This window comes from Alexandromys fortis, unplaced genomic scaffold (assembly GCF_014885135.2).
Source record: "Alexandromys fortis isolate MF-2015 unplaced genomic scaffold, M_Fortis_MF-2015_v1.1 scaffold_88, whole genome shotgun sequence".
NCBI classification, from domain to species: Eukaryota; Metazoa; Chordata; class Mammalia; order Rodentia; family Cricetidae; genus Alexandromys; species Alexandromys fortis.
In genome coordinates, this window is record NW_026067961.1 from 455012 (window position 1) to 483004 (window position 27993).

A 27993-nucleotide genomic window follows, 5' to 3' on the forward strand; every position below is an offset into this window, starting at 1 on the left:
CGGGGTCCTAAGGTCTGAGCAGAACTCCAGACACCCCACCATTTCAGGTCTTCCCTTCTCAAGGGTTCTTCCCTCTAGGTGGGCTCTGATGACCAGCTTAGCACTTTCTAAGACCAAGCCAGGGTGACTGCCGTGCCCACCTCGATGTCCTCCCTCTATCCAGGGATCATCTGTAAACAGCAGGTAATGCCTCCTTTGCGATCTAGACCATCTCTGGCTTCCAGATTCCACCTGTTGCTCCCCATGTCTTGAGGTCCCTCTGCCAGGTACTGATGTGAGTCACCAGGATATATATATCCAATGTTCCAGTCCAGTCCTGGAAGCCCAACTCACCGAATTGTAGACCCAAAGGGTGGCCTCTCGAGGCATCCTGGTCTCTTCATGGTTCCTAGCACAGAAAACTAGGAGGCTGGTCAGGAGCCCTTTCTTCTCATCCATTGTAATTCTCGCCCTGGCCACAGCTTACCCAGCCGCTTCCACCTGACCACCCACCTGACCCTTACATGAGCAACACAAAGTCTTTGAAGCATTTACTTAGCTCAAGTCTGAAGCTTGAGGACATTTAGCCACGCACTATGGAGAGGGCGGAAGACAGTGGACAGCTCCTACAGGACTGATGACCCTCACTGGCCTGAAGGGGCGCAGGACCAGGCACCCCTCATCCCGGGTGTGGGCGGGCGGCTGCACTCTAGGCTGGTGCGGAGGACTGGCTGGAGGCTCCAGTGGCCTTCAGGCAAGGACTTGCACATCCAGCTGCACCTTTCACGAAGCCTCTAGGTGGCGGGTGGGCGTGGGCTAGAGCGTAGCTCAGCCTTGGCTACCAGATGCGACACCGCTTCCTGGGGTGCATGGGGCTGCCTCGTGGGCAGTGGAATGCCTCAGAGAAGGCGGCCAGGTTCTGTAGTGAGCCCAGTACCCTGTGGACCAGCAAGTCCAAGGAGGTTTGAGATGAGGGAAGGGGTCAGGGCAGGGGCAGGCATGCGTGCTTGCTTGGGGACTGTACACTTGCCTGTACTTAAGAGGACTGTGGACATCCGTCTTGATGGATTGGATGGCAAACTCAGGCCTGTAGGACCCGCACCACACCTAGAGGGGCATGAATGGCTTGGTTACGGCCTGAGGGCTGGAGCAGTGCGCTCTGCTTAGAGAGATCAACAGATTCCTTCCTTCCTTCCGCACCTGCTGCCTCCTCCCCAGCTGGCTCCCAGTCCCCAGCTTCAGTCTTTCTCTCGGAAGCCTGCCAAGCCTACTGGCTCTGGTTTTGGAGTGTGGCAAGCTCATGGTGCTCTTGGATGTACCCTAGAGTGGGCCCTTCAAAACTGTGGGTGTGAGGAGCAGGACTAGAAGTTACCTGGGCATAGTTGACAAAGAAAAGCTGGGCATAGGTCAGGTTCAATCCCGGCAGTTGCTGATCCTTGCCGCCTTCAGACAGCCACTGTAGGTAAGCCTGCGAGTACCAAATTGGTCCAGCTGGGCTCTCGGAGAGCCCCATGCGGAATAATCTGGTTCCAGGGCCTTCCCTGGATGGGAACCCTGCCTCCTTAGCTTAGGGCTGCTGTGTATAGGCCAGATAATTCTTCTGCAACCCTCAAAAGACTGATCCGACAGAACTCTGTGGGACCCTTAGCCATATAGCTGCCACCTGAAATCCACCCATCTGGGCTCCTGGTACCCGGTGCTCTATTCCCAAGGCTGGAGATGTGGGCTGCTCAAGCCCATGGCCATGTGTCTGCACTAAATACTCTTTAGGAGACAAAAAGGGCTCCTACACTTGCTCATCGGGTGAGATATCAGGTTTACAACCATGGGGTTTAGATTTCTGCTTCTTCCCCAGTCCAATTGGGGTGTTTTTAGGACACAGCCCTAATTTGGGCATTGCCCTGCCATGCTGCGACCGCCTCAACTCTCTCCGAGGGCTTCGCCAGGGCTCACCTTGTACGCCTGACGAACCCCACCATTGTCGGCGATGTTCTCCCCGAGGGTGCTGAATCCATTCACCTGCATGAAAGAGACAGAATGAGGGGGGCAGCCTGGCCTTGGCCCTCCTCTTGTCCCACGGGGCTGGCTGGGGTGCATGCAGGTGTAGGGCCGCTGCAGTCCTGATGACATGCTTACGTTCTGGTTGCCGGCCAGTTCCCAGGAAAAGTTGCTGTACTGATAGACCATGCACTCCGACTGTTTGCGGAAGTGCTGGGCTGAGAAGTTACTCCACCAATCCAGCATGTTGCCATTCTTGTCGAAGTTCCGACCTGGGTGGCAGCAGAGGACGCACACACTGTCCCCCAAGGCCCCGCTCTCACTGCCTTCCTGCACCCCTCTCCAAAGGCCAGGCCAGTGCTAGATTCCAGGGGTTCTGAGCACACAGCACCATGTTGAGGGCTGCTCAGGAGAGCTTCCACACCATCCTTCCCATCCTTGCCCCTGATTAGGACCAGGGGTCTCAAATTCAGGGGTCTAAACCCAGGTAAGGGGGGGCACATGGCTACCCTCATATGATACCCCTGGCTGAGCCATATGGGAAAACCAGCTCAGACATCACAGGTGGTGATGTCAGGCCCTAACAGACACGCGTGTGTGTGTGTGTGTGCGCGTGTGACTTACAGGTGTATCTGTGACTGGGGCACTCCCCTATGCCCCTTTACCATTGTCGTCAAAGCCGTGTGTAATCTCGTGTGTGCGTGCGTGTGCGTGTGTGCGCGTGTGTGCACGTGTGACTTACAGGTGTATCTGTGACTGGGGCGCTCCCCTATGCCCCTTTACCATTGTCGTCAAAGCCATGTGTAATCTCATGCCCGATCACCATCCCGATGCCCCCGAAGTTCAAGGCCTGCGGTTGGTCCTTGCTGAAGAAGGGTGGCTGGAGAATACCGGCAGGAAACACTGTCCCAGAAGGGTGACAAGGAGAAGCTGTGAGTGACGGTGCCAGGCTCAGGTAGGTGGGCACCTCTACTGGGCCTGCCATCTAATGCTGTGGCCTAGGGAGGTTAGGACAGGGACACCCAGTGTGCAGACAGGGACACTGAGCTCGGAGACGGAAACAGGAATGCTGGATTGGTGATCCGTGCCCAGTTTCCTCCCGCCCACCGCTGCCTTCTTAAAAAAGTTCTCTGATGGTTCCTCTGTGTTCCTTTCAACCTGTGACCCTTGGGACAACGTGAAAGAGACTGAACCCACTCTCCTTTCTGAGGGTAGACTGGGAGTTTCTAAGCAAGGGCAGGGACTGTCCTCTGGCACTAGAGAGGTGAGATGGGCTTACCAATCTGGTTTCTGTTTGGGGAGTAGAAGGCATTGACCACTGCAGCCCCGATGATCCAGCTGTGGTGAATATATACTGGTCATTTGGAGTCCACATCTGCTAGGACCCTCCCTATGGTCCCCTCTGCCCTGGCTGACCAGATCCTGCCCTGAAGAACCCCCAAAGCTGAGGAGGGGGAGGGCTTAGGTCTAGTGTCCTCTTGAGCTGGCATCAGGCCGGACTCCTGTAGCCACCCCTGCATGCCAGGCTAAGCCTCCTAGTCATTCCACTCACAGGTTGTGGTCCACTTTTTCCCGAAGCTTCTTGAGGCTCCGCTGGGCACTGGCCTTGAGGTTCTGAAGCCCATTCTCGAAATACAGGTCCTCTGAGAATATCAGCTATGAGGAGAACAGAGCTTGACATGACTGAGACTCAGGCTGAGTCCCCAGGAGTGTAAGAGGCAGGGCTGAAGGCTGGGGACGGGTCTCCAGACCCTCAGCTGAGGGCAAAGTTTAGTTTCCCTGGGCCTCAGTTTGCCTGTTAGCAGAGTGAGATTAGAGTCCCTCTAGGGTGTAGAAGTGTGTCTAAGTGAGCAACTGGAAGAACAGAAGGATGCCTGGCATGGAGAACCCGCTCTCCAGGGGTTCAGGGCGGGGGGTGGGGCCAGGCAGAGTGCCCAAGGGTACACACGTTGGAGTATTCCTCATCCAGGTGCCTATTGCTTTCTTCCAAGATATAGTCAGGGTAGCCGATCTGTTCCCGGATGTTCATGGCCTGCACAGAGGAGGGGCAGCTTGGGTCATCCACCATGGGAGGTCCCTCGTCCTACATGCTAGCTTTGTTCCCTGCTGTGTCAGTAAGGGGATATCAGCTTGCAGAACCAGACACATCGGTGGGGCTCTGTGTGGGTGCTTGGGAGGCCAGTGACGGTGGCTTGTCACCAGAGCTAGAGGAGCCTGGGTAGATCCTAGCCCCAGACCACGGAGCCTCCCGTTTCTTGGGGATTTCCCGGGCACTTCCCTCCCACCAGGGCTGTTTCTCCAGCATGGGGTCCTGACCACGGGAACTTTCCCTCAGGTCTTCACACAGGTTGTAGCTCACCCACCTTTTCCTGGGCCTTCCTCTTAGATTCCTCGTCCATCCAGTTCAGCTCATCCAGGGTATCCACAAACACGGATCTTACCTTGTCAATCAGCTCTTTGACCTGGGGGAATGTATATCCTCATGTCCTGGGCTGGCTTAGGGGGCGTGACCAGAACTCCAGGCTTGGTCTCACCTTTAGGATGAGACCACTGCTGCTCTGTCCCTGACTTCCTAGAGGGGTGTGGCATTGATAGGGGGTAACTATTCTGGCTCAGAATTGGAGCCTCACAGGTGGGTTGGAGGTTTGCTTGCCCGGAACCCACTCAGAACCCACACATACAATCTGTGCCTTTCCCAGGGACCTAACAGGGTCCAGGACTGGAGTTCATGGTCACGAACACCTGGGGGCAGGGCTTCTCTTGGCCTTCCTCTGTTCTGGTGGGCACTGGGATTAATGCCCCTCTGCCACACATGGGAGTCACTGGGTAGGGTGGTGGTGATGGGGCTGGTATCCTTGCCAGGAAGCTGTCCCAGGGTGAGCTTGAGAGCTGCCACGGACAGTGCCCTTTTGCAGTCCAGGTTACACACCATGTCCTTGCTGTCCTTGGAGAAGGCCTCCTTGATGTAGAGGGAGCCCACGGCGCTCTCCATGTTACTGTTCACGTAGCTGACACACTCCCGCCAGCGCACCTCCTCCACGGTTGTGCCATACAGCGCCTGGCGTGTTTATTCATTCAGTCACTCACGCATCCTATCCCACGTGCCAGTGTTTAACTTTTCCCGGTCATATGTGGGTCCCTGAGCTTGTGAGGTGAGGCAGGCAGATCCTCCCACCACAGGCTTCAGGGTACCCAGAGGATGACTCAGACCGGATGCTGACTGTGGACATGAGAAGATCTCTGGAAAAGCTAGGGTCCCACTCAGACCCTGTCCTCACCCCCTGGACCTGGTGGTTTGCCTGGACACTACCCAAAGCTTCTCCTCATCTCTTCGTGTCTTGAGAGTCAAACTGACCTCTATTGAGCAACTCCCTACCCTGCCTGGTCCCTCCTCTGGTCACACTTGGTTTTCGACAGCCCTGTCTTCTGCTTTGTTGGCTTCTATTGGGCAGGAGCCTTTTCTCAGACCCCGGTGATGAGAGTGCACGCACGGCTCAGTGGGCGAAGGACACACTCACCTTGCGGTAGCTCACTCTCGCTTCTTTGAATCTCTGGCTCAGGCTGCTGATACGATCCAGCACCAGGCGCCAGATCAAGTAGTTCTGCATGGTCCTGGAAGAAGCAGAGGTGTAAGGAGACAGGTGAGCCAGAAGGTGTTAGCCACACCAAGCAGAGTTCAAGATCCTCTTAAGAACTGGCTTGTTTATCCCTCATGCTTGATAGGATTCCTGTCGCCAGCGTGAGGCACCATAGGCACCAGAATCGAACCTCTGTGTCCCTCACGCCTGAGAAGTTCTTGGTGGTATCCTAACCCGAAAGCAGGAACTGTGTGTGTGTGTGTGTGTGAGCGCGTGTGTGTGAGCGCGTGTGTGTGCGTGTGTGAGCGCGTGTGTGTGCGTGTGTGTGTGTGTGTGTGTGTTGTGGGGCAAGCACAAGGTTCCCCTTCCCAGCCTCACCGTGCTGAGTAGATGTCAATGATAGACTCAAGGTTCTGCAGGTAGGGGATGCCATAGACCACCACCTCCTCATCCGGCAGCAGTTCGATTTGGACAGAGGACAGTACACTTTGTATGAAGAGGGTCCAGTTAAAGCCCTGTAGAGAGAGAGAGAGGTGGGGAGAGAGGAGGGAGGGTGGACCTCTGTGCATCTGAGAAACTCAGCTTCCACTGAAGAACATTTGAGAAACAGGTGAGGAAGGGCTGTTAAGAATCAAGACAAAGAGTGGCATTTCCCAAGAGCCTGTGGGGCTATGAGATTGCTAAGAACCTATGCAGAATATTTGAAAACAAAGTGTAGTTGGGGAGATTGCTGGGCAGACATGATTTAGCAAAAGTGATCAAAGTAGAAAATACGATGGTCGTATATGTTACGTAAGCTGGGTAGGTATCTATTTTGTGTACAACCTTTTTAGTATTTATGTGAAAATTAACATAAGCCTCATGCATGCAAGGGCCGTGTGCTACCATTAGAGTCTCCTAGCCCCGTAGTCATGTTTGCTCTTAGCGAATCAGCCACACTGCTGAGATTAGTGGTGTACTTTAACTATTTTGAAAAAAAAAAAAATCTTGAGACACAGTCTCTAATCAGGCTGGCCTTGAACTTCTTTATGTAGCTGACAATGCCCTCTCTCTCACTCTCTCTTTGTGTGTGTGTGTGTGTGTGTTTTCCAAGAGAGGGTTTCTCTGTGTAGCCCTGACTGTGCTGGAACTCATTCTGTAGGCCAGGCTGTCCTCAAACTCAGAGATCCGCCTGAATCTGCCTCCTGAGTGCTGGGATTAAAGGCGTGCGCCACCAGGCCGGGCTTGCATTTACTGCTTAATTAAAGATTTATTTGAACTTTTCTGATGTGTGTGGTGGTGTGGGTGGGTGTGGGTGTGTCTGTGGTACGCACTGAAGCCAGAGGAGAGGCACCGAATTCCTGGAGCTTCTGCCTGCTGTGGGTGCTGGGCACTGAACTCTGGTCCTCTGAAAGTGCAGGTTCTTAGTTGCTGAGCCGTCTCTCCAGCCCTGACCTTCAAATCTAGGGGCCTGGCAGCATGTGGAACACAAGCTGGAACCAGGGCTCTCTCGGGGTTCGCCTGTCTTATCCTTGTGCAGAGCTATGGATTCCAGTGTTTATATGTTCTAGTCGGGAGGAAGAGGCCGCAGGCCCAGTCACCTACTTTTGTAGCAGCTGCACCCTGACCTACAGAGGAGGCCTGTGGCAGGGCAACAATGGATGTCCCCCTAGAACGTTTTCACTGTGCTCATTTAAAGGCATTATCTGCCTGGATGCCAGCCCTACCGTCCCTTTAATGTCGGAGTAGCTTTGCGGGCGGGGGAGGGGGATGAGTATCCAGGTGGGTTGGGGCTGAGCCCATGCTACTTCCTGGTTGGTGCCTGGGTCTCACCTTCAGACCAAACCTGTCCTGCAGCTCGACCAGGTCCATCCTGTGGTACAGGGTGGTGACATCATGCCTTTCCTCCTGGGGGACTGTGGCCTGCGTGGGGACCAGGGGTCACACTGCGTGGCACTCAGCACCTAGCCCGAGCCTCCCAGCGTGGCCCTGCCTCACATTGGCCAGATGTGCCTCCAGCGCCAGCACCTGCGCCATTTCCTTCTCCACCAGAGAGTTGTCATTGGGCAGGTTCATATCTTTCCTCAGCATGGTGGCCACTGATACCATGAACTGCAGGTAGGCTTCCCGCACCTGGGCCAAAGGACGATGGATGGAGCTGGGCGGCTTTGGCCACCTTGGCCACCATGGAGCACTCTGTGGGGTGGGGGTGGTATGTGACGTGGAGTGGCCCCTAGAAACCTGCCCCTCTAACTTCCCCAACAGGTTCTGGCACAGGCAGCCCGGAATAGAGCGTGGAGACCATCCATACCACACCCCGCTGTGACTGCCTCTCCATCCCGCTCTCTAGGGACAAGCCTGCACGACGGCCTCCGTATTCTGTAGTCTGGGTCTGCTCCCTGAACTTGGTGTGGAGTCACAAGGCTCTGGCCATGCCAGACAGCTCAGGACCAAGTTCTAGTCCCAACTCCATTGCTCTGAAAGACCCGTGCACAGGCCTCTGAGGGTGGGGACAGTTTTTCAGGGCTGCCCAGTGCCACGCTGGCCTCCACAGGTGCTCAGTAACTCTTTAGCCATTGGAGCCAGGGTGAGGTAGGACTGCCCCAGCCGTGATTCAGCCATGGGGTGGGTTATGTTTGTCCCATTCAGTTGGACATCCTTTCTTGTGTCTATTCTTGAAGGGGCTTTCCTCACTCTAGCTGAGGCTTCAGACTGCCCCATCCACTGAGACCTTGCTCTGCCAGCTGCTAGGTGGGACTGGGGGCCGTACCTGTGAGCTTTTGGGGATGATCCGGGTCCTGATTTCCTGTCTCCTGCTACCATCCTTCTTTCTCGATCCACCCATGTGCCCACTAATACTTCCAGCCCTGCTGTGAGGGTCATTCCTACCCTGTTCCTGGCCAGATGCCTTTGCTGTCCCTGCCTTCTTTCTGTCCATCCCAACTCTTCCTGCTACCCTGGCCTTCCTGGGCTACAGCTGACTTCTCACCGCAGAGCAGGCTCAGGACACTGGGCCTGGCTCTGCACGGATGGGTCAAGCCGAACAGACTGCTTGACCAGATGAACTCACTCACCTCAGGGCCTGCAGTGTGAACACTGGGTGTCCATGTTTGTATCCCCAGTGCTCAGTGCCTGTCCACAGCCCCACAAGTGCTTCCAGAGGCTGGTTGTGGGGAACAAGGCTAGTGGACAAGCAGGAGAGCCGATATCTGGGGGAGGGGGGACAGTATATGTGCAGGGAACTGCATCTGACATGGGCCCCGAGGCTCCTTGCTTACCTTGTGACTATTGCCTTCGTTGAAATAGTACTCCCGGGATGGCATGCCCAAGGTGGGCTGATCTATCTGGAAACACAGAGTGTGTGACTCCTCACGGGTGGTGGGGAATCCCTGCAGCCTGGCTGAGGGGGGCAGCAATCCCCTGCCTCCAGACTGTGTCTGGTAACAACACTGGCTCCCTGTGGAAGTCAGATGCTTCTGAACCCAAGCCTCTCCTTGATAGAGAGGGGCTGTTTGGGGTTCAAGTCCCCACAGGAGGGATTTGTACCACAGCCTTCCCAATGTGGCATCTGTGTGCTTCTTGGACCCTCCAGCTAGGGGCCAAAAAAGCAGGGTAAGCACGGGGCCAGCTTCTCAGAACACAGCAGGGGCCACGAGGCCCCTATGAACCCTACTTAGCACAGTATACACTGCAGAGCCACCTGTGGACAGAGGACACAAACGTCGGGCTCCCAGATCCCCCCAGCCACCACCCTGTCTATCTCCTGCTCTCCTGCAAGGCCCAGAGTTAGACTCAGGGAACCCGATCCCCACCCTGCCCACAGAGGGTATTGCGTACATAGATAACATGCCGGCTGGAGTTCTGGTCGTCATTCCAGATGAAGAGGTCAATGAGGACGCGCCTGTTGAACTGTGAGTTCAGCACAGCCAGCTGCCGTTCCAGCTCCCACTTGGGGCCTGAGGAGTCAGTACCCACGCTGGAGACCAGCTAGCCCCTCTCCAGACAGGGAACTGTACATCCTGAGCACAGCATTCTGGGAGTATAGTGAGCCCCGCCAGGCTTGGGTAGTGAATTCATTGTGAGACTTTGGGGACTGAGGAACGATTCCCCAAAGGGGCTTAGGGTCTGTTCTTCAAAGGTCCACAGGGAAAGAGTGGCTGTGAATGGGAGATGCCCTATTCCAGGCATCATCCCTGCCCCTGAGTCAGAAGTGGGCCACAGTCTGAGGGCTGAACGGGGATATGAAGTCTGGCGTCTTGGATAATAGGAGGGACGATCGGGTACAGCGCTTCAGGGGACCAGCCATCGTGAGCACCCATCACAGATCCCACTGACTCCCTAGTGTGGAGCCTAAGCCAGATTTGGGGGCTGTAAGTTATCTCTGGGAGGAATGAGCCTCTTGGGGCTTCCCTAAGAGCAGGCAACCTCTGGGCAGCTGTGGGGTTGAGCAGCCTGTCCCCGAAGTCGGCAAACTTGCCTCTACTTACCCACCATCTCACTCCACTTGTCCATGGCCACAGGCCAGCCTCCTACCACTTCTAAGATGTCCAGCAGAGGCTGAGAGTCTCTTTTCTCTATCACACCTGAGGAGGGAAGGAGTGGGTGCTTACGCAGACTCCAGTGGCTCAGGTGCCACAGCACCCGCCGGGAACATGCCTGCTGCTCCACGGCTAAGCTTTAGCTCGGGGCTTGCTGATAAAGCACACAGAGGATGGGACTTGGCAGCAGGTGACAAGCCTAGGGAAGAGTGGTGGCCAGGAGGGAGGCCCAGACACAGAATGTGCTTGGGCAAGAGTCGGGTCACAACACAGGGGCCATGTGACTTGCGTGTGCCCACGATGGCATGGGCTGAAGCTCAGAGAGGCTTCCCTCTAAGGGGGTGCTTCTCTGACAGGGTACTTGGGAGAACTTCAGGCAGGACTAAGTGTAGAGGGTGTAACCCAGAGGTCACCATAGGTACAAGGGCGGGCCTTCGGATGACAGGGCAGGACTCCAGAGCTGGTAACGAGAAGGGGCTGATGTCCACTGTCCCGGCATGTGACAGGGCTGAGGGGCCACAGGGAAAGGACGGTGGTTCAGTGGTAAGGGAGGCACCAGATGAGTCTGATGGAGGACTCAAGATGCCGTGGGTTTGTGAAAAGAGGAGGCCTCCCATGGGTTTGGATTGTGGTCTCTCTGGCTTTCTCTGCTTGGGCTTCATTTGGAAGTAGGGACAAAGTTAGAGAAACCGGTAGTTATAAATGAAGTCCTGGTTGCTTGGGTCAAAGCGAGCAGGATTCTGTGCAGCTGCTGGGCTGCTACTGTGGTTGGTGGGCTGGAAGCTGAGGAAGGGGCTCGGGGTTCTGTTCACATATTGCTGCCATCCTGCCTTGGGCACCCAACCCTTGAGGCAAGAAATTCAGTAAATGTGAGAATCTAAAGGAAGTTGTCTGTGACTTGTGGGTATTGGTCACATGGTTTGTGGAGATAAGATAGCCCTGGCCATGCCCAAGTACAGGTTTCAACGGAGATAATCTCATAAAATCACAGTCCCACTAAGTAGCCTTGTTGGTACACAGGGATCAACCCCAAACCTTTAGGAGATGTCCAGGGAAGACAGGTGGCGCCAACTTGCAGCTCAGCCGGCCAGAGTGGTACCTTCGGGTAATGTAACTACAGGCTAGGGTTATACAGCCCCAAACCCAGGGTAGCTGGTAATGAGCTAGGCCAGGTGAGGCACAGCACACAGCTCCTTCTCATGTACCCTGCATGATGTTTACCCCTGCCCCGAGATACTTCCGTGTGTAGTGTATCGTTAGAGCTAACTGGGCCCTAACAGGTGGCTCGACTCACTTTCGTTCATACAGGAGCGGTACAGTGTCTTGGCCTTCTCCACAGCTGGCCGGTCCTTGAGAGAGGAGTCCTCCAGCACCCCTGTGGGCAAAGGAGAAAGCTTCACAGAGGTGGAGGTGGCTGCTGGGGCCCCAGGACAACTGATGTCTACTGTCTAGCCCCAGGCTAGCATCATCAAGCTGCCCTAAGACTCAGCACAGTCATAGGCCACTCCAACTCTGATTCTGATACCTAGCTGTCAGGCAGGGACTGACCCAAGGCTCAGTGAGCCCTCTATGCCCCCAGGTGGTGGCTACTCTTCACCTTTAAGGATGACCTCCAGCTCATCCCGGAGAATGTCAAAGACGCTGTAGCGGGAGTTGGTCTCGGGAATCACATGACGCCGCAGCCAGCCTCCGCAGGCATACTGGTAGAAGTTGTCACAGGGCTCCTGTGAGTTGTCCATGTTCTGGAGGATTCTGGCAGCTGTTTATCCAGAGGGGGTGGAGAGAGGAGCGGGGAGAGGAGACCCTGAGATGTGGACATCTTGATATTATCTCAGAGTCTGAGAGACAGTATCCTCCCTTTGGGGACAGTTTGTCTGAGATTTAATATCAACTATTAACTTGGTGGCAGCTGCTTACTTGCCCTTGGGCAAGTCAGTCACTCTCCCTGAGTCAGAGGGAGGCTAGTAACATTGGAAGAATGACCCAAGTGTCTTCAAGGACTACAGCAGCCACTTATAAGCTACAGGATCTTGAATACCCCTGTCTTCTCCCTCCTGCTGGCGGCCCTGCCTCCTGGCCTCCTTGCCACAGCCCTTCTGCCCCATGCAGTCCTAGTGACCTCTCCTATGGGGGAGAAAAAGATCCCCCACCTCGTCTATTGCCTTGAGGTTTTTCTTTATCACAAGGGGCAGCTGTGTCCATCCTAGGATCCAGAGCATGTTGGTGACAGGGGCCTGAGCTATGGGCTCACTGGCTCTGCTCACTCTGCCTGGGAACCGCCTGGTCTGGGGCTTTTGTAGCGGGAGATTTCAAAGGAAGCATCACTGTGGGGCTCCAGGACTCACTCAGACAAAACAACCCGGTCCACCGTCACCCCACAAAACTTCGTTTTCCCTCCTGCAGAGGGCAGTCTGTGGCACCCAATTTTAAGACAAAGTCTTGGTAGAAAATTTGAAATAAAAAATATCCTTTGATTTGACTTTGTTTTCTATAAACATAGATGAGGGCTCTTGCATGGGAGGCCTGCAGGTGGGAGCCGACCCCAGCCCACAGGGCTGCTCAGCTCGGCTCCAGGCAGCTAGGGGAGGGGCTCACCTGCAATCACGCAGCCTGGGGTGACACAGACGTCATTCTGCTGTGATGGCTCTCTGATGGCTGGAGGAGCAGAGGGAGGAACGTGAGGTACAGAGCATCGGATGAGCTGGTACAGAGGCTTGGCTGCACAGCTTGCAGGCCTTGGTGAGAGGACCAAGGCCTGGGAGGACTTGGTGAAGCACAAGCTGGGGTGGACATGGCAGGGTAGACAAGGTGGGCCTCCATTCTCCCCCACCCTCCATGGACACCTCCAGGAGAGCTCTGAAGCACATCACTGGTCCCCAGTTGGATCCCAAGTGTGACTTTTCCTTACAGCAGTGACCTGGGATCCCCTTTTAAATTCTCTGCTTCCGTTGACCCCTATTGGGACCCAGCACCCTCAGAGCTGAGGCTGCTCATAACTACCCTGCTGTCCCACCAGCTCTAACGGACTGCATTTTCCCACCCTCTCCTTACCCTGGAGTCAGTACACCCAAAGGTGACACCAGGCTGGCCTCCTGGGTGGTACCCAGCTGTGCCCAAACATTCTACATACAACAGGCACTGGAGACTGGCGTCCCTCTCTTCCCTGTCCCCTCTTGGACTCTCTGCCCATCTACGTTACTCTACCCGCGGCAGGCCCAGATGCCAAGCCCACCTCCTCAGGGCTGCCTGGCAGGGAAGGCAAAGGCTACCTCGTTTTACAATCGTCTTCTCTTCCTGGGAGAAGCGTAGTCGGCTAGTTAAGAGGGGCAGCTGCTTCCCTGGGGAGAAACACAGGGCTCAGCCTCCTCCATTAGCCCCCCGGTGGAGCCTTTGGGATCTGGTTGTCGGCACTGGTGTCTGTGTACAGTGCTGTGGGCTCTAGTGCTCACCACACAGTGAGGGCTGGCTACCAGGGAACTGAGACAGGGGGACTATGCAACTTAGGCATCCTCTCCTCTATCCTCTTCCTTCTCCTCATAGGTCCTGCTAGGCTTGAATGGGAAAGGAAAGGTCCCTTATCTTGCTATTCCTCTCTTCTAGTCCGTCTGGAACTACTCAGGCTCTGCCTGTCTTCCTGGAGTGCACTTAGAGAAGGCTGCTCTTGCTTTCTTATTGCAGGAATACATAGGCTAATTTGGGGAGATCAGGCCTTTGTAGGGAGCCCCATCATGGCAACCTTACCGTCCCCTCCCCCAGAACTACTTTCACTGCCTGCTGAAGGTTTAAGGCTACCCCCCTTGTCCGTGTCTCTCCAATACACGTGGGGAGGGAAGCTGCTTAGCATGGAAGCCTTCAGGACCTGGAGTGAAGTTTGGGAGAAAGCAAGTCAGGCCTGGGCCATCTTCAGGCCTGGTGTGTGGTGTTGAGGCTCCCCATAGTCAGATACACAGACGGTGGGGGAGGAGGGTTTAGGGGGGGTATCTGCTTGGTTCCCGGCACAGTCAGCACAGACGGTGCTGGAGGTGCCAACAATGGGTACTCCTTAGGACTAGGCAGTGTAGAAGGCCATTTGTTCTACACATGAGGGTGCTACAAGCCAGACCCGACGTGGCTATGATGCCAGTGTGGGTTCTATCCCTGAAGAGTCCTATCCTTTCATCCCCAATCTGAAGGAGCCATTGAGGGAAAACTTTCAAGGGGCAACCTGAGATCCGGGGACAAGAAAGTTGACTCCTCAGCTCTGCAAGGGAAGGGGTAAGATCCCTGAGCTTTGGCTGCCCTGTGGGGGTGTGCCCATCTCAGAAGCAGAGTCTGAAGGGAGACACTGAACCTTGGATCCCATGGAGTCACACCACACCTCCAGCGAGAGGACATGTGACCAGGAGGACCGTGAATCTGCTGGCTCAGCACACCTTTGAAGCCACCACAGGTGAGCTTAGGACGTCTCAAGGAAGATAAGGACACAGAGGCACAAAAGAACGGGATTCTAGCCGGGCGGCGGTGGCGGCACACACTTTAATCCTAGCACTCGGGAGGCAGAGGCAGGCAGGTCAGCCTAGTCAACAGAGAGAGTTCTAGGACAGCCAGGGCAGTTACACAGAGAAACCTTGTCTTGAAAAACAAAACAAAAACAAACAAAAAGAACGGAATTCTAGACATGAGTCCTTTCCTTCCCACAGAAAAGTGACCAGGCCAGAGTTCAGGAAGGGAGGCCGTGCTGCAAGGCCGATCCCAAGTATGCTTCCACCCACAGAATGTTGGGTACACCCGTGTGGGCTGCTGTGGGAATCAGGGTCTCGGGGAGTCCCTGATGCAGAGGGTGTATGTTCCCACCTATTCTTGCTCACATAGCCTTCAAGGAGTTTGAGGTTATGTCCACTGACAGAGAAGGAGAGCAGAGAAGAACCTTCCACTTCTAGCCCCCAGGGAAGCAGCTAAATATTGTTGACAATGAAGAAGGAACCTTGGGAATCAGGATGTGGCTCAGCTGGTAGAGTGCTTGCCTAGCAATGCACAGAGCCCTGGGCTCCATACCAAGCACCACATGAACCACGCATGGCATTTAGGAGGTAGAGGCGGGAGATTTAGGAATTTAATGTTATATAGTGAGTTTGAGGCCAGACCCCTGAGCTACATGAAACCCAAATCATTGCTAGGTGTGGTGGCATACACCTCTAATCCTAGCAGTTGGGAGGCAGGGGTAGGTGCATATGAGTTCCTGGCCAGCCTGGGACCCTGTCTCAAAACAAACCAAACACATACAAACAAGCAAACAACAGCAACCACCCCTTCCCAAAAAAAAAAAAAAAAAAAAAAAAAAAAAAAAAAAAAAAAAAAAAAAAAAAAAACACACAAAAAAAACAAGTCTGGAGAGATGTCTCCTCAGAGCGACCACCTGTAAAGAGATCTGGCACCCTCTTCTGGTGTGCAGTCATACATGCAGGCAGAACACTGTATACATAATAAATAAATATTTAAAAAACAAATAAAACAATAAAAACAAAAGGAAACCCCAAACCCTAAGACAAATAAAGAAACCAAGAGGGAACCCCAAATGATCAAAAGGAGTGGACTCTGGGGTGACCCCACTGTTAGTACGTCAGTCTGTGCAAAGGCTGTGGTCACTAAACTAAAGAGTCTATCAAGAGAGGTGGGAAGCTTACAGATAGGCCCTGTGCTTCACCGGGCAAGTGGAAGCCACAGAAAAGAGCAGGATGGAAATGTTGGAAGAGAAGTGAGGTCACCGAGAGTGTTGGGGATACTCAGGACCACTCAGGAGACGGACGGAGGATCAAGAGTTCAAGGCTAGTACCCTGTCTCAAAAAAAAAAAAAAAAAAAAAAAAGCAAGGAAACCACGTCCCAGATGTGATGGTCATTGAACCCCACAAAGGAAGTGTTAGTTTCAGGACATGCCAGTCAGCAAGACTTCAAACCAAACCAAAGCACAAAGGCAAGGGAAGTAAATCAATAGAGGGGACAGTTTAGAGGGGACAAGCTTAGAGCGAGCCAAGTATGGTAGTCTCAAGAGTTCAGGAAACAGAGACAGAAAGATTGCAAGCTCAGGGCTGGCCTGGGCTACATAGTGAGACCTGACCTCAAGAGATGGAAACAACACAAGAATCTCTGGGCTAACGCCACAGGTAACAAATTACTTGAGTGGATGGGATTCCAGGAAGATCAAATTCCCTGGACATCCCCTGGTGTTTGTTTAGGCGATGTCTATGGTGTGCCAAGGCCAATAAACAGCTTTGAGAGTTGGGCAATGGCCGGCGGACAAGCATTTGCCAAGCAATTGTGAGAACTGGAGTTCTCCAGCACCCAAGTAAAGACCAGTAGGTGATGTGGAAGTCGCCTCTGATTGCTGTGAATAGGTTTTATTACCATTGGTTAATAAAGAAGCTGCTTTGGTCCCGTGGCAGCACAGAATAGAACAAGGTGGGAATTCCATGCAGAGGTAGAGGAGAAATGAAGGCAGAGTCGAGGAGACACCAAAGGCCAAAGGAGACAGACTCCTTGGGAACCTTACAGAAAATCACGAGCCTTGTGGCAAAATACAAAATAATAGAAATGGGTTAATTTAAGGTGTAAAAGTTAGCTAGCGAGAAGTATGAGATAATAAGCCAAACAGTGTTTTAATTAATATAATTTCTGTGTGATTATTTTGGGTCTGGGCAGCTGGGAAAGAAACAAGCAGCCTCTGTTACAAGTAGGTGGCCCACCTATACTCCCGGTGCTTTCTAGGTGGAGACATGGGGTCTCTGAGGCAGGCTGGCCAGCAAGATTAAATGAACCTCTTTCTCAACACATAAGGTTTAGAACGATTGAAGAAACACCCAAATGTCCACCTTTAGCCCCCCAACACCTGCACACATATGTGTGCCTACACATATGCAAACATATATGTGCACACATGCCTGCCACACAAATACACAAAAAATAGTCTTCACAATCCCTCTGAAAGTTTATTTTCCTAAAATTTTGTTTAAAGAAATTTAAAATTCCTTGACTTCTAATCAAGTTTTTGTATATATGGGTGTCTTTGTATGTGTGTCTGTACACTATGAGCATGCCCACAGAGACCAGAAGAGAGTGTTGGATCTCCTGGGTCTGAAGTCACAGCTGGCTGTGAGATGCTATTTGGATGTTGTGATTATGAGCCTGGGTCTCCCAGAAGAGCAGCCTGTTCTCTTAACCACTGAACCATCTCTCTCGTCCCTAAGACTTTAATTTAAATAACCTGTGTTTCCCTTCTCCTCAGTTTCTCTCTTAGGGAAACAACTACAGAAGGTCTGGGAAGACCAACCAGTCGGTAAAGTGATTGCCGACACGTGAGGGACTGAGTTTAGAGCCTCAGCACTTGCAGAAGGAGTTGGGTTTGGTGGGTGCAGTTCCTTCTACCTAGCCAGCCTAGTTAATCAGTGACCTCCAGGTTCAGTGAGAGACCCTGTCTCAAGAAACTGCAGAGATGGCTCAGTGGCTAAAGCATGGACCACTCTTGCCGAGGATCCTGCTCTGGGGTCTCTGGCTCCCTCTTCTCAGCCTAGAGGGAAACTGCACTTGTGTGCACATGCCCCTACACAAACATACATGCGTGTAAAGAGCTAAAAAAAACACATAATAAATCCTTAAACAACAAAATGGAGCATGATAGAAGTCACCGCACATTGATCTCTGGATTCCACACACACACACACACACATATCACACATATACACGAGAGAGAGAGAGAGAGAGAGAGAGAGAGAGAGAGAGAGAGCTACAACGATGGAGAAAACTCATGTTCCTTGAGGTTGAGTAACCTACTGAAGTGGGTGGAGAGGCAGATGGGGGATGAGTGTGGCGTGGCCAAGGAAACTCGCCCTGAGAGTCAACATGAAGTCGTCCCAAATGGAAGTGTCTCAAGACACCCAATGGAAATAAACACACGTTCTCAGAGGGAAACTCTCTTCACTTACATCACACAGAAGGCCAAGGACAAAGCCCACGTGGATGTGAATTTGTGTTTGTGAAAAGAAGTTGTCCATACATCAGGAAGAGCAAAGGGCAGAGCCCCGAGGAGTTCAGATATGGGCAGAGGTGCTACGTGGCCTGCTTTGGCGGACAAAACGAGGTGGGTGTGGCGTGCTCCAGTTCTAAGCACAAGAGCACAACAGTGCTCCAAGAGCCTCTGTGCTTTCACGTGGAGGGGAACATGACTAGCTAGGTCTCTGTACCTGGATGAGGTCACCCCGACACAGACATGCGCAACCTGACCTCAGCCAGGGACAGAGGTTGGGCAATTGTTGTTTTGGGGGGACTGGGTGTTGGTATAGGTTTTAGAGGTATCTAAGTGACACAGAGCATAATATACTTTGGAAATACTTAAAAGAGATGAAATAATTGAAAACAGACAAGGAGCAGTTAAAAATCAATTCGAAAAAGAATCAGCTGTAAATGCTAGAAACAAAACCATATGGGACAGTGAGGTGGTTCAGTGGGGTAAAGTGCTTGTGCAAACCCGACGACCTGCGGTGGAAATAAGCCACTCCTGCGAGTTGTTCTCATGCTGGGTGGCATGCATGCAACTGCATTCACATATGCCTCTCTCTCTCTCTCTGTCTCTCTCTCTCTCTCTGTGTCTCTCTCTCTGTCTCTCTCTGTGTGTCTCTCTCTGTCTCTCTGTCTCTCTCTCTCTCTCTCACCTGCATACACACTAATAATAAATACAATGATAAACATTTTAAAAGGGAAAACACGCAGCTGCTGGAGTTTACAAACAATCGCCAACCCAGAATGGATGGCTTCAAGGCAGCGGAAGAGAGACTTGGTGAGCTACAACGATGCTCTGTGGAACTTAGCAAGGAGCTCCAGGCCAAGTCAGGCACAGACAAAAAGCACCAGAAAGAACAGACTGAGAAAAGCGAGTCTATAAGCAACCAGAATTTTATTTCATTTATTCATGTGCCTATTGTTTGCATGTTCATATGTGGGGATGCATCTATGCACACGCGTGTGGAAGCCAGAGGTCAGTCATCTCTCCAGCCCCTCCTTAGCCTTATGTTAAGTTAAATATGTACCTGGGATTTATGAGAGAAGCTCTATTTTTGACCCCAAAATCCACAACGGAATGCCATTTCCTTCCCAGAAACCACAACAAGAGCCAGATAACCTATTTAAAAAAAAAGAACCACTCTTTTTGGACCCAACCCAAGACTCAGCCACAAGATGAGGAAAATGACATTTCAGAGAACTTGGGACAGTTTTGGGGAGAGGCGGGACACACAGGTCCGGGAGAGATGTTCAAACAATGAGCAAGAAGTCAGTCACTTCTAAACCAGTGACCGCCCCGTGTGGGCGTGCTCCTGTTGGTTGGGAGGACTTCCGAGAGCATCCACGCTTTCCCACGATTTCCCAGTCGCTGGCAGGGCTGATGAAGGAAGACCTCAAGACTTTAGAGAGCCTGCTCCAGAGAGACAGAGCAGCTTCCAGTGGTGGCCAAGCGAGGCCAAGAAAGACAAAGGCCCAGCCATGGAACTGCTGACTGGGAAAGATAAACTTTCACCCTCATGGGCCAGGGGAACAGTTTGGCTCTGCAGGATGTGGGGAGGACGGCAGGAAAGACTGAGGGCCCCAGAGTGGCCGGCTTGCCACGGAGTGCCCTTGTCTGCTTCTGTGTCTGCTTCTGCTAGAAAAACCCTAGGGGAGGGGTCTTTATCAATCATATTAGTGGCGGGGTTTTATTAATCATACTGGGAATGGAGCTTTCAAGTAATGGAACCAGGTTATCTGGGCCTGAGACCTCTGAAACCGTACCCAAAATAACATTTCATCCTTTAAAGCCATTTATCTCGAGCCACAGCCCGGGAAAGCTGACAGGAAGCTGTCAGAGGACTCGTGTCTGACTTCAGTCTGAGGAGGCCGCTTATTTGTGTAAAATGTACAGCTGCTTACTTCTGAAATTTTATTCTGCAGAAAAGATGAGCAAGGCCAGGAAAATTATTTTAAAAGCCAGAGCTGTACCTCGAATGGGCTGACATCTAAGGTGATCTTATTGACTATTTTCCTGCTGCTGTGGCAAAATACACTGGCAAAGAGCAGCTCTGGAGAGAAAGAGATCACCAGGCGGGGCAGCAGGAGTGTGAGGCTGGTGTGTGGCTGCCCTGCCAGGCAGGAAGCAGCTGGATCACGTTTCATCAGCCCACAGGAAAAGCAGAGGAAAAGTGGAGCCAGGTTCCATAACCTTTCCAACAGTGCCACCAGGTGGACACCAAGTGTTCAAACACATGCTCCCATGCCGGGCATTTCAAATCCGTAACACTGCAGGACTAACCTGGTGTTCAGGTTGCCTGTTACATCTTCTCATTAATCCGCAAACACTATCTTAAACTATCTTAAATCAATACAGGTGTTGAGGAGTACTCCTGCAATCTAGCGCTTGTGAGGTAGGGACAGAAAGATCAGAAGTTCAGGGTTGGAGGCCCGCCTGGGCTACATGAGATCCCGTCTCTCTCTCTCTCTCCTTCCCTGCCATACACAGAGCACACAAAAGCACAGAGGTTTTTTGAAACAGTAAAGACAGGTCTTGCATAACAATCACTAGACAGAAAAAGGAACCGTCAGTAGAGTTATGAACAATGAAATACAGACAATAGCTAGGAAAGAAAATGTAACTCATTAGTTTTCATAGTTCATAAAGACTGGGGGCTGGAGAGATGGCTCTGGCAGAGGGACTGAGTCTGGTTCCCAGCACCCACATGAATGCTCACAGTCACTTGCAACTCCAGTTCCCAGAGCTGACCCCTTCTTCTGCCCCCAAGAGAACTTGCGCTCACATACACATGAACTCACATATTCCATGTATACATAATTAAAAACAAATGATAAGGATTTTAAAATACACCATAGAATATATAAATGACGCGCGTGGATTTAAGCAAAAGCTATGGAGACCTCTCTATCGAGAGGTGGGGGCTTGGTGTCTCACAAGCGAATCCGCCTTTGTACAGGATGTAAAGACAAGACCGACGGCGTCAGAGGCAAGACTGGCATCTTGTTACTACATCTGGTAATGAGCAATGCGACGGGCATTTTCCTAAGCATTCCTGTTGTGTCAAGTCTTCAAGCCCTCTTGTGAGCGTACACTCCTATCATTTCTGCTTTGCAGGTCGGGAAACTGAGGCCCAGAGATGTCACGGAAGCTGTCTGAAGTCACACAGCTGAGACAGGAGCTGGAATCCCTGGCTGTATAGCTGAGAACTGGTGTGCACACCACCTCGGGCCCTCATGTCCTCGCTGACTAACAGGTAGAGGAGCCCAAAGATGAGCTGTGGACTCCAAGGACACAGTCCAGGCTGGCAGCATGCTCCTGGCAGGTTCTGTCTCACCTCCTCAGCTTTGCTGCTTGGCCAGGAAGGGAGTCTAGGCGTGCACAAGTGGGCAAGGCCGCACGCCAATAAAAGCTTATTTACAAAGCCAGGCAGGGGCCATGGTTAGCCAACCTGAACAATGAATTTGGTTGCTGGTGGAGAGAATTCTGGGTGAGCATGGACGAGGGCACGACACCGAGCCACTGATGAAATATTTGACTTTCAGGGCCAGCCAGATGGCTCAAGAATAAAGACCCTTGCTGAGAAAGCCTAGAGACCTCAGTTTGATCCCTGGAACCCATCCAAATACGGGATCAAAGAATCAATTGACCTCCGCAACCACGCCACACATCCCCACCATGTGCACACAAGATAAAATGGATTTCCAGGAAAAAAGGTGTATTTATAATTTTAACTGAGCAACTAATTAAAAGAAAGAACACGAGTAACTATCAAAAAGATATAAAAAATTCAAGCAAATTGAGGGAAAAACGGCTCAGTTTGAACAAAGATGAAAACGCATCAGAAATACAAACAAACATTGTGCACAAAAGACACAGTCTAGTGCTGACAGGGAATGCAGATAAGGAAAATCCTCCCAGTGAAAGGCAAACTTGAAACCTAGTCATCAGGGCTGCAGGAGAAACAGCTGAGCTGTGCACGGGACGCTCGCTTCCCGAGCAGAGAGTGGAAGCACTCACTTTTGATGCTCCAGCCCCGTGCAGTGGAAAGGAAACTGACCCTACAAACTGTCCTCTGCCTTCTCATGCAAGTCACCACCTGCCCCCACCGCACAAATAAAATGTGATGGGCAGACTGTAAAAAACAACTATCTGGTTTTTACTGTTTTATTTTTATGTGTCTGTGTGTTTTTGCTTACACGTCTGCCTGTGCACCATGTGTGTGCCTGATGCCCATGGAAGCCGGAAAAGGGTGACAGATCTCCTGGAACTAGAGTTACAGATAGTTATTAGCTGCTGTGTGGGTGCTGGGAATTGAACTCAGGTCCTCTGGAAGAACAGCCGGTGCTCTTAACCACGGAGCCACCTCTCCAGCCCCAAGCAAAAAGATTTTGTTTTTTAAAAAAGAACAGAATCTAGGATTAAAAGCATTAAGATAAGATCATTGTGTAATGACTTGTAGTGGGCTGATTCTGTATGCATAACTAAATATAAAACAGCAGGGACAGCACTCACACACACAAAGTAAATAAATAATATACATATATTATAGAACTGCATAAATTTATGAAGCTAAGTTTGTACTTTGTGGCTGTTTTGATGAAGTGGTTGAGGAAAACATCGTAGAGTCCTCTCTTTTTTTGAGATTTTATTTTATGTGTATGTGTGTTTTGTCTTGTGTGTGTGTGCGCATCATTTGTGCTCCTGGTGCCTGTGGAGGCCCGAAGAGGGTGTCAGATCCCCTAGAACTGGAGTTAAGACAGTTGTGAGCTGCCACTTGAGTACTTGGAATTAAACCTGGGTCTTTTGGAAGAGTAGCCAACGCTCTTAACCGCTGAGCCACCTCCAACCCCTTATGGCTAAATTTATGGTCATGGGCTAATTTTAAATTGGTGAGAGAAATTAATCCTTGATATCACTTCAGGAATCTGACAAGTCTCTAGTGCAAGAATTTCACACACACACACACACACACGCACACACATACACACACACACATTTAATAGCTATCTGAAAGATCAAGAGAACGAAGGAAGCAACTATCACAGGGGCTTTCTTTGAACTCACAGGCACCTATGGACACTGTCACTCAGCAGGCAGGGGCGGGCACAGCCCTCAAGCGCCTCTGGCCGATTTGACAGTTTTCCTGTAGGACAACTGGCCAAGCCTTACTTGGCCTAGGGCTAGTGTGATGGTCAGCATTACCAACTTGATAGGATTCAGAACCACCTGGGAGCATGTGGGAGGGGAACCATCTGACTGACTGAGCTGTAGAAGAGCTGCCCACTGTGGGTGGGACGTTCCCTAGGTAGGTATCCCGGGACTGTCTAGAATGAAGACAATGAGTTGAACACAGCGGTCATTGCTCTCGTCTGATGGCTTTGAGTCCTGCTGTTGTGACATCCCCAAACACTTTATCTCTTACGTTGCTCTTTTCAGGGTATATTTTATCACAACAGCAGAAACATTCCCAAGAAGGCTAACCTCAGGCAATCATGAGAAATCCCACCAGACCACCTCCAGCTGAGTTTCTGACAATTGTGCAACTGACCCAGAGGTCAGTAAAAGTTAAGATGGTAACGCTCATGTGGATATTGACATTAAAGAGTAAACAGTAGCTCACAGATTGGAAATAATAATAATAAAAATCCTCCAGACAGAAACAAGAAAATGTTTGAAAATGGCTAATACAAAACTCCTTATCTGCCCAGTCCTGACTGAAGTCCTGGACTGAAGCCCAGGTTAGATGTGAGATCATTCCAGCAGCCCAGGAACCCTGGAGGAGGAGGAAGCAGAAACTGTGGGGCCCTGGTAGAGGCAAGGAGACCCTGGGTGTCCCAGAAGTCATACTGCTTGAAGGGCAAAGGGAGAACCAGGTGGGGAGAAGAGAGATAGGACAACAGACAGGGCAAGAGAGAGGACTCCCACCCTTGACCTCACTGCTGGCTGTGGGGTCATCAGACCTGTTCTCTGGAGGGTTCAAAATCAGGTGTTTTGAGATCAGTGCTCCTCAAACAAAGGGCCCTGGGGCCCTGAGCTCCACTGGGCACAGGGGCTCTGTCACTCCTGACCTTGAAGTTGGCTGTACCTGTCAACCCTTGCAGGAAAACCAAACAGGCAGAGACCACAGCAGCCACTGGGCGGGAGCCACACTCTACATGGGCCCTTGAAGGCAGCCCTGGGTAGGGCGGAACCCACTTGCATTCCCAGCTGCCCCTCATCAGGAGTCCCCTGAGGGGACATTCAGGTCTGGTGCCCTGGAGTTAGAGCCAGACCAAGGTGAGCGCATCACTTACAGACATGGCGGAGTGGAGAAGGTGGACCTTCCTTCCTCCTGTGTGTTTATCCCCCTGCTCCTGGCTCAAAAGGGATGAAGGGCTTGGAAGTTACAGAGCTGCTGGGTGTCTAGGTGCCCCCTCCAAAGGAAGCACCCTGGGCCTACATGTGGTCCTTTAGGGAGAGGTCAGTGTGCTAAAGCAGTTCCTGGGACACCCGAGGTCTATCCAAAGGGCAGCCCTAGCCACCCCTCCACTTTCATGGGTCCTCAGGCTAGCCCCTTCCTTCAAACTTGCAATAAGCAAGAGCCTGTTTCAGAAGCCACCAGGTCATCCTGACTGGCACCAGGTGAGACAGCTGGAGGGACCCCTTCGCTCAGGGGCTTGGGCTCCTGCTGCTGGGCCACCTGGGAACTGCAGCAGCCTCTCTGCCAGGCTGTGCTGCGGACTAGAAGGGGGCTGGCCCGGTGGGGCGGGGGACCTGTCTGCCGTCTGCAGCATCCTAGAGTCCTGCTGTGGCAGAGGGGGCGGAGGCAGAGCCTGCAGCAGCTGCCGCGCCAGCAAGCCAGGACAGAGCTATCTGGATGGGGTCGCTGGGTCCGTGCAGGTCAGTGTCCCTTCCGTGGCATCTCTGGAGTCAGCACCATGGCCCTGGGAGCGGGCAGGGGGTTCTGGCAGAGCCCTCTGCCTCACTCTGCAAGGCTGGCGTCTCTCAGGCAAAGCCCTGGGCGGGGGTGGGTAGGGGGAAGGTAAGAGGGCAGGGTGTCCTTACTCACCTCTGCTGTAGAGGACACCCAGGGCCACTAGGGTTCCCAGCAGCAGCAGCAGTAGCAGCAGCAGCCCCCCCTCCAGGAAACCTGAGCGCCTCTTCTTCCCAGACCGGTCTGCTCTCTCCACCATCCCCACTGGGCTCTCCGACTTCCCCATCAGCCGGTTCTGGGGGAAAAGCACACAGCTGAGCACCCCAGGCCAGGGCCAGGAGAGGCAGCTGGAGCTTGAGTGCCTTGACCACAGTGAAGCTGGTGCTTTGGGGATGCCGTGTCCTGGTCTCTGCTCTCAAAGCTGCAAGCTGTGCCCTGCGTGCCCTGGTCTTACCAGGGGTTCTTATGCTAGGGGTAGGGGTCTCTGAGTGCCCAGGTAACCCCTGTGTAGAAATGAGACCTGGCCAATGGGTCACGATGGCCATTGCTTTTCAAAGTCAGTTTCTCTTGTTCTATCATCAAACACAACAGGGACTAACTAGTCCTGGAGCTGTTCTGCTCCCGGCCTGGGGTCTGCATGCAGGACCCAGGAAGCTCCACCTAGATATCTCTACTGGCAGTGGAGCCTTCTTGGGTTGCCTATGCCCAGGGCTTCCTGGATTTCTGGGCCTGGAAGCTGGATCAGGGATGTTGTTGGGAAGATGGCTCAGGCCCCGAGCTCCTTGCCTCTCCTTCCACAGTTCTTGTTGGAATCCAGGAGTTTCGGGGGTTGGTGGGGTTAGGAAGGGCGAGAACGCATGTGGGAACCAAGGAGAGCAAGAGGAGATCGGTGTCTGGAAGTTCCTCCCTATCATCCCTGGGGCTGTGAGCAGATCTGGTCATCCCTTCAGCTCCTCACTATGGGGAAGATGTTCTTCTGAGCCCCCCTAAGGTGGACAGAAGTGGAGGACACACAATATGGGTGGCAGGTTGCTGCTGTGACCAGAACAGGTGGCTGGGAGGGGCTGGCTGCAGGACAGGTGCAGGTTAGTGACCAGGTTCCTGGAGTGGTGAGTGCCCTGGTCATCCTGCCTCAGTTCCGGGCCCATTCATTGGGGATCTCAGACACCCCTGTCTCTATGTCATCTTCCAAATGGCCCAGCTTGGGAAGGGGGCTTATGTGCTCTGAGGCAATTCTCACAAGCTTGGCATGGCTGGTTTCGATACGGTGGAGAGTAGGCTGGACCCTGGGCCTCACTCCCTGCTTTTTGGCGGTCAGTTAACTATCCGTGAACCCAGCACTTCTGATACTTCCTCTGGATGCTCAGACCATGGCTGCCTGACCATTTGCACGCCCACAGAGCCTCTGCTTTCCTCCAGCCAGTCCCATTCCCATGTTGTTGGAGACTTCTGTTCCTAGGCCTTTAGTTCTGCAGGAGTCTGACCTTGGCCCCTTCCTACTGCCCCCAGTTGGCTCCAGGCTGCCATCTGCTTGAGCTGCAGCCAGACCTACTGAGGGTGTGTCCCCTTTCCATCCTCTTAGTGGGGAAGTCAGAAGATGTCGCCTCTAACCTCCCTTGGAGCATCAGTTCCTATTGTCATTTCAGGACACTGTGGGCCTGCCACCTCAACCGCCCCCCCTTGTCTATTCCCCAAGCCACTTTTTCAGGGTGCCCACCTCCCAGATCCCTAACTAAGGAGAGAATAGAGAAGGCTGTATCTTCAAGGGTCTTCCCCGATCTGGCTTTCAAGTTCAACTGAGCAACCTCAGCTTGTTCCTGTTCTGCGTTAACATACAGTTTTACAACCCCAAATGTTCTTATTCAAGTCATCCTTATGAGACTGCCAGACCCCCAGGGTTGGAGCTCCTGTGGCTTCTGTAGGGTATCCATAGCAACAGTTGAAAAGGTGACTCGTGAAAGAGAGTCTGTCACCCTGCAGACAAGCCGGTTCCTGGGCCTGGCCTTTGCAGCTCTAGTTCCAGTAACCTGTTCCGACTCCGAACGCATTGGCTAGTTCTCCTCTGCATTCTACGGGCTCACACCACTCTGTCCTGAAACCCACTTCCAGCTAACAAGGCACACACAATACAAACGCAGTCAGGTGACCCGGGACAGGCGGGGCATGTCTGTGCTGGGCAAGAGGGAAAGGAGTCAGTGTGGCCAGGCCCTGAAGTGGGTTTTCATCTCCCTGGAGATCTTCTAGGAGACGCTCTGGGTTGTCACGATAAAGGGACAGGGGCTTTTCAGGTAGGAAGGGGATCAAAGGGGCTAACCAACTAGGTGTAGGTGATGAAATACTGAAATGCTCGGTGCCATCGAATGAAATGCCTGGGTTATCAGAGGGTCCCATGACAAGGCTTACATGTCTAGCGTGATGGTGCATTTGGGAGGCTGAGACAGGAGGATTGCTGTGAACTCAAGGGCAGCCTGGGTTATAGAGTGAAACTGTTTCAAACAAAACAAAATTTAAACATCCCCCCAAACCAAAACAACGAAACAAAATAAGATACCACCCAGTGAGGCAGCAGGGCAGGATCCTCTCCACGGACCTTACCGAGTGATCTCAGGAGCCGCAGCCACCACTGGGCAGGTCCTTAAGGGCTGTGTTAGGGTGTCTCAGAGCTGGGGTGAGCTGGCCAAGGTGGGCTCTCGGTGGAGTAGAGCAGCGGTCAGGCCGATATGGCTGTGAGGTCAGACGGAGCTGGCTTCTGGCTCACCTTTGTGATGGCGTGAGTTCCCTGGAGATGTGACATCCTCAGGCGTTCCATGAGCTTGGGTGTGGGGGAGGGGCAGACGTGCTTTCTAGCATAAGTGGGTATTCTGATCCCCCAAGCCTTATCTACCTCTCATTTCTGTCTCTTGACTAGCCCAAAGGGACCTAGGGACTTCTGGGTAGGAAACACATTGCTCCTTTGAACTGAGGTGTTGGTTGGGTTT

General features: G+C 52.6%; 1 protein-coding gene across 2 annotated transcripts; it reads right to left on the reverse strand.

The window, feature by feature from the left end:
- Window positions 1–312: 312 nt before the first annotated feature.
- Window positions 313–27967, reverse strand: Mmel1 (membrane metalloendopeptidase like 1). 2 transcript variants are annotated; one of them, XM_050153317.1, is made up of 24 exons: window positions 27611–27967; window positions 25151–25310; window positions 13342–13410; window positions 12668–12727; window positions 11670–11831; window positions 11367–11447; window positions 10022–10117; window positions 9372–9490; window positions 8813–8878; window positions 7533–7730; window positions 7368–7457; window positions 5934–6070; window positions 5496–5589; window positions 4907–5035; window positions 4341–4439; window positions 3926–4009; window positions 3530–3633; window positions 3257–3315; window positions 2761–2880; window positions 2116–2249; window positions 1933–1998; window positions 1352–1447; window positions 1010–1086; window positions 313–917 (listed from the first exon to the last, which is right to left on the reverse strand). In XM_050153317.1, exons 2-24 carry the CDS (start codon window positions 25299–25301, stop codon window positions 818–820), a joined length of 2391 nt encoding a protein of 796 aa, XP_050009274.1. In that variant the 5' UTR covers window positions 25302–25310; window positions 27611–27967; the 3' UTR covers window positions 313–817. The 2 variants fall into 2 exon arrangements, with proteins under 2 accessions (XP_050009274.1, XP_050009272.1); XM_050153315.1 differs by lacking the exon at window positions 13342–13410.
- Window positions 27968–27993: the final 26 nt, after the last annotated feature.

Excerpts from the sequence above, each read along its gene's own strand:
- Mmel1 (XM_050153317.1), bottom strand. The coding sequence starts at position 25,301 with ATGGGGAAGTCGGAGAGCCCAGTGGGGATGGTGGAGAGAGCAGACCGG. Across the intron at positions 7,458-7,532 it reads TGGAGGCACATCTGGCCAAT|GCCACAGTCCCCCAGGAGGA; the intron begins GTGAGGCAGGGC and ends GTCCCCACGCAG. Across the intron at positions 6,071-7,367 it reads AGGACAGGTTTGGTCTGAAG|GGCTTTAACTGGACCCTCTT; the intron begins GTGAGACCCAGG and ends CTCTCTCTACAG.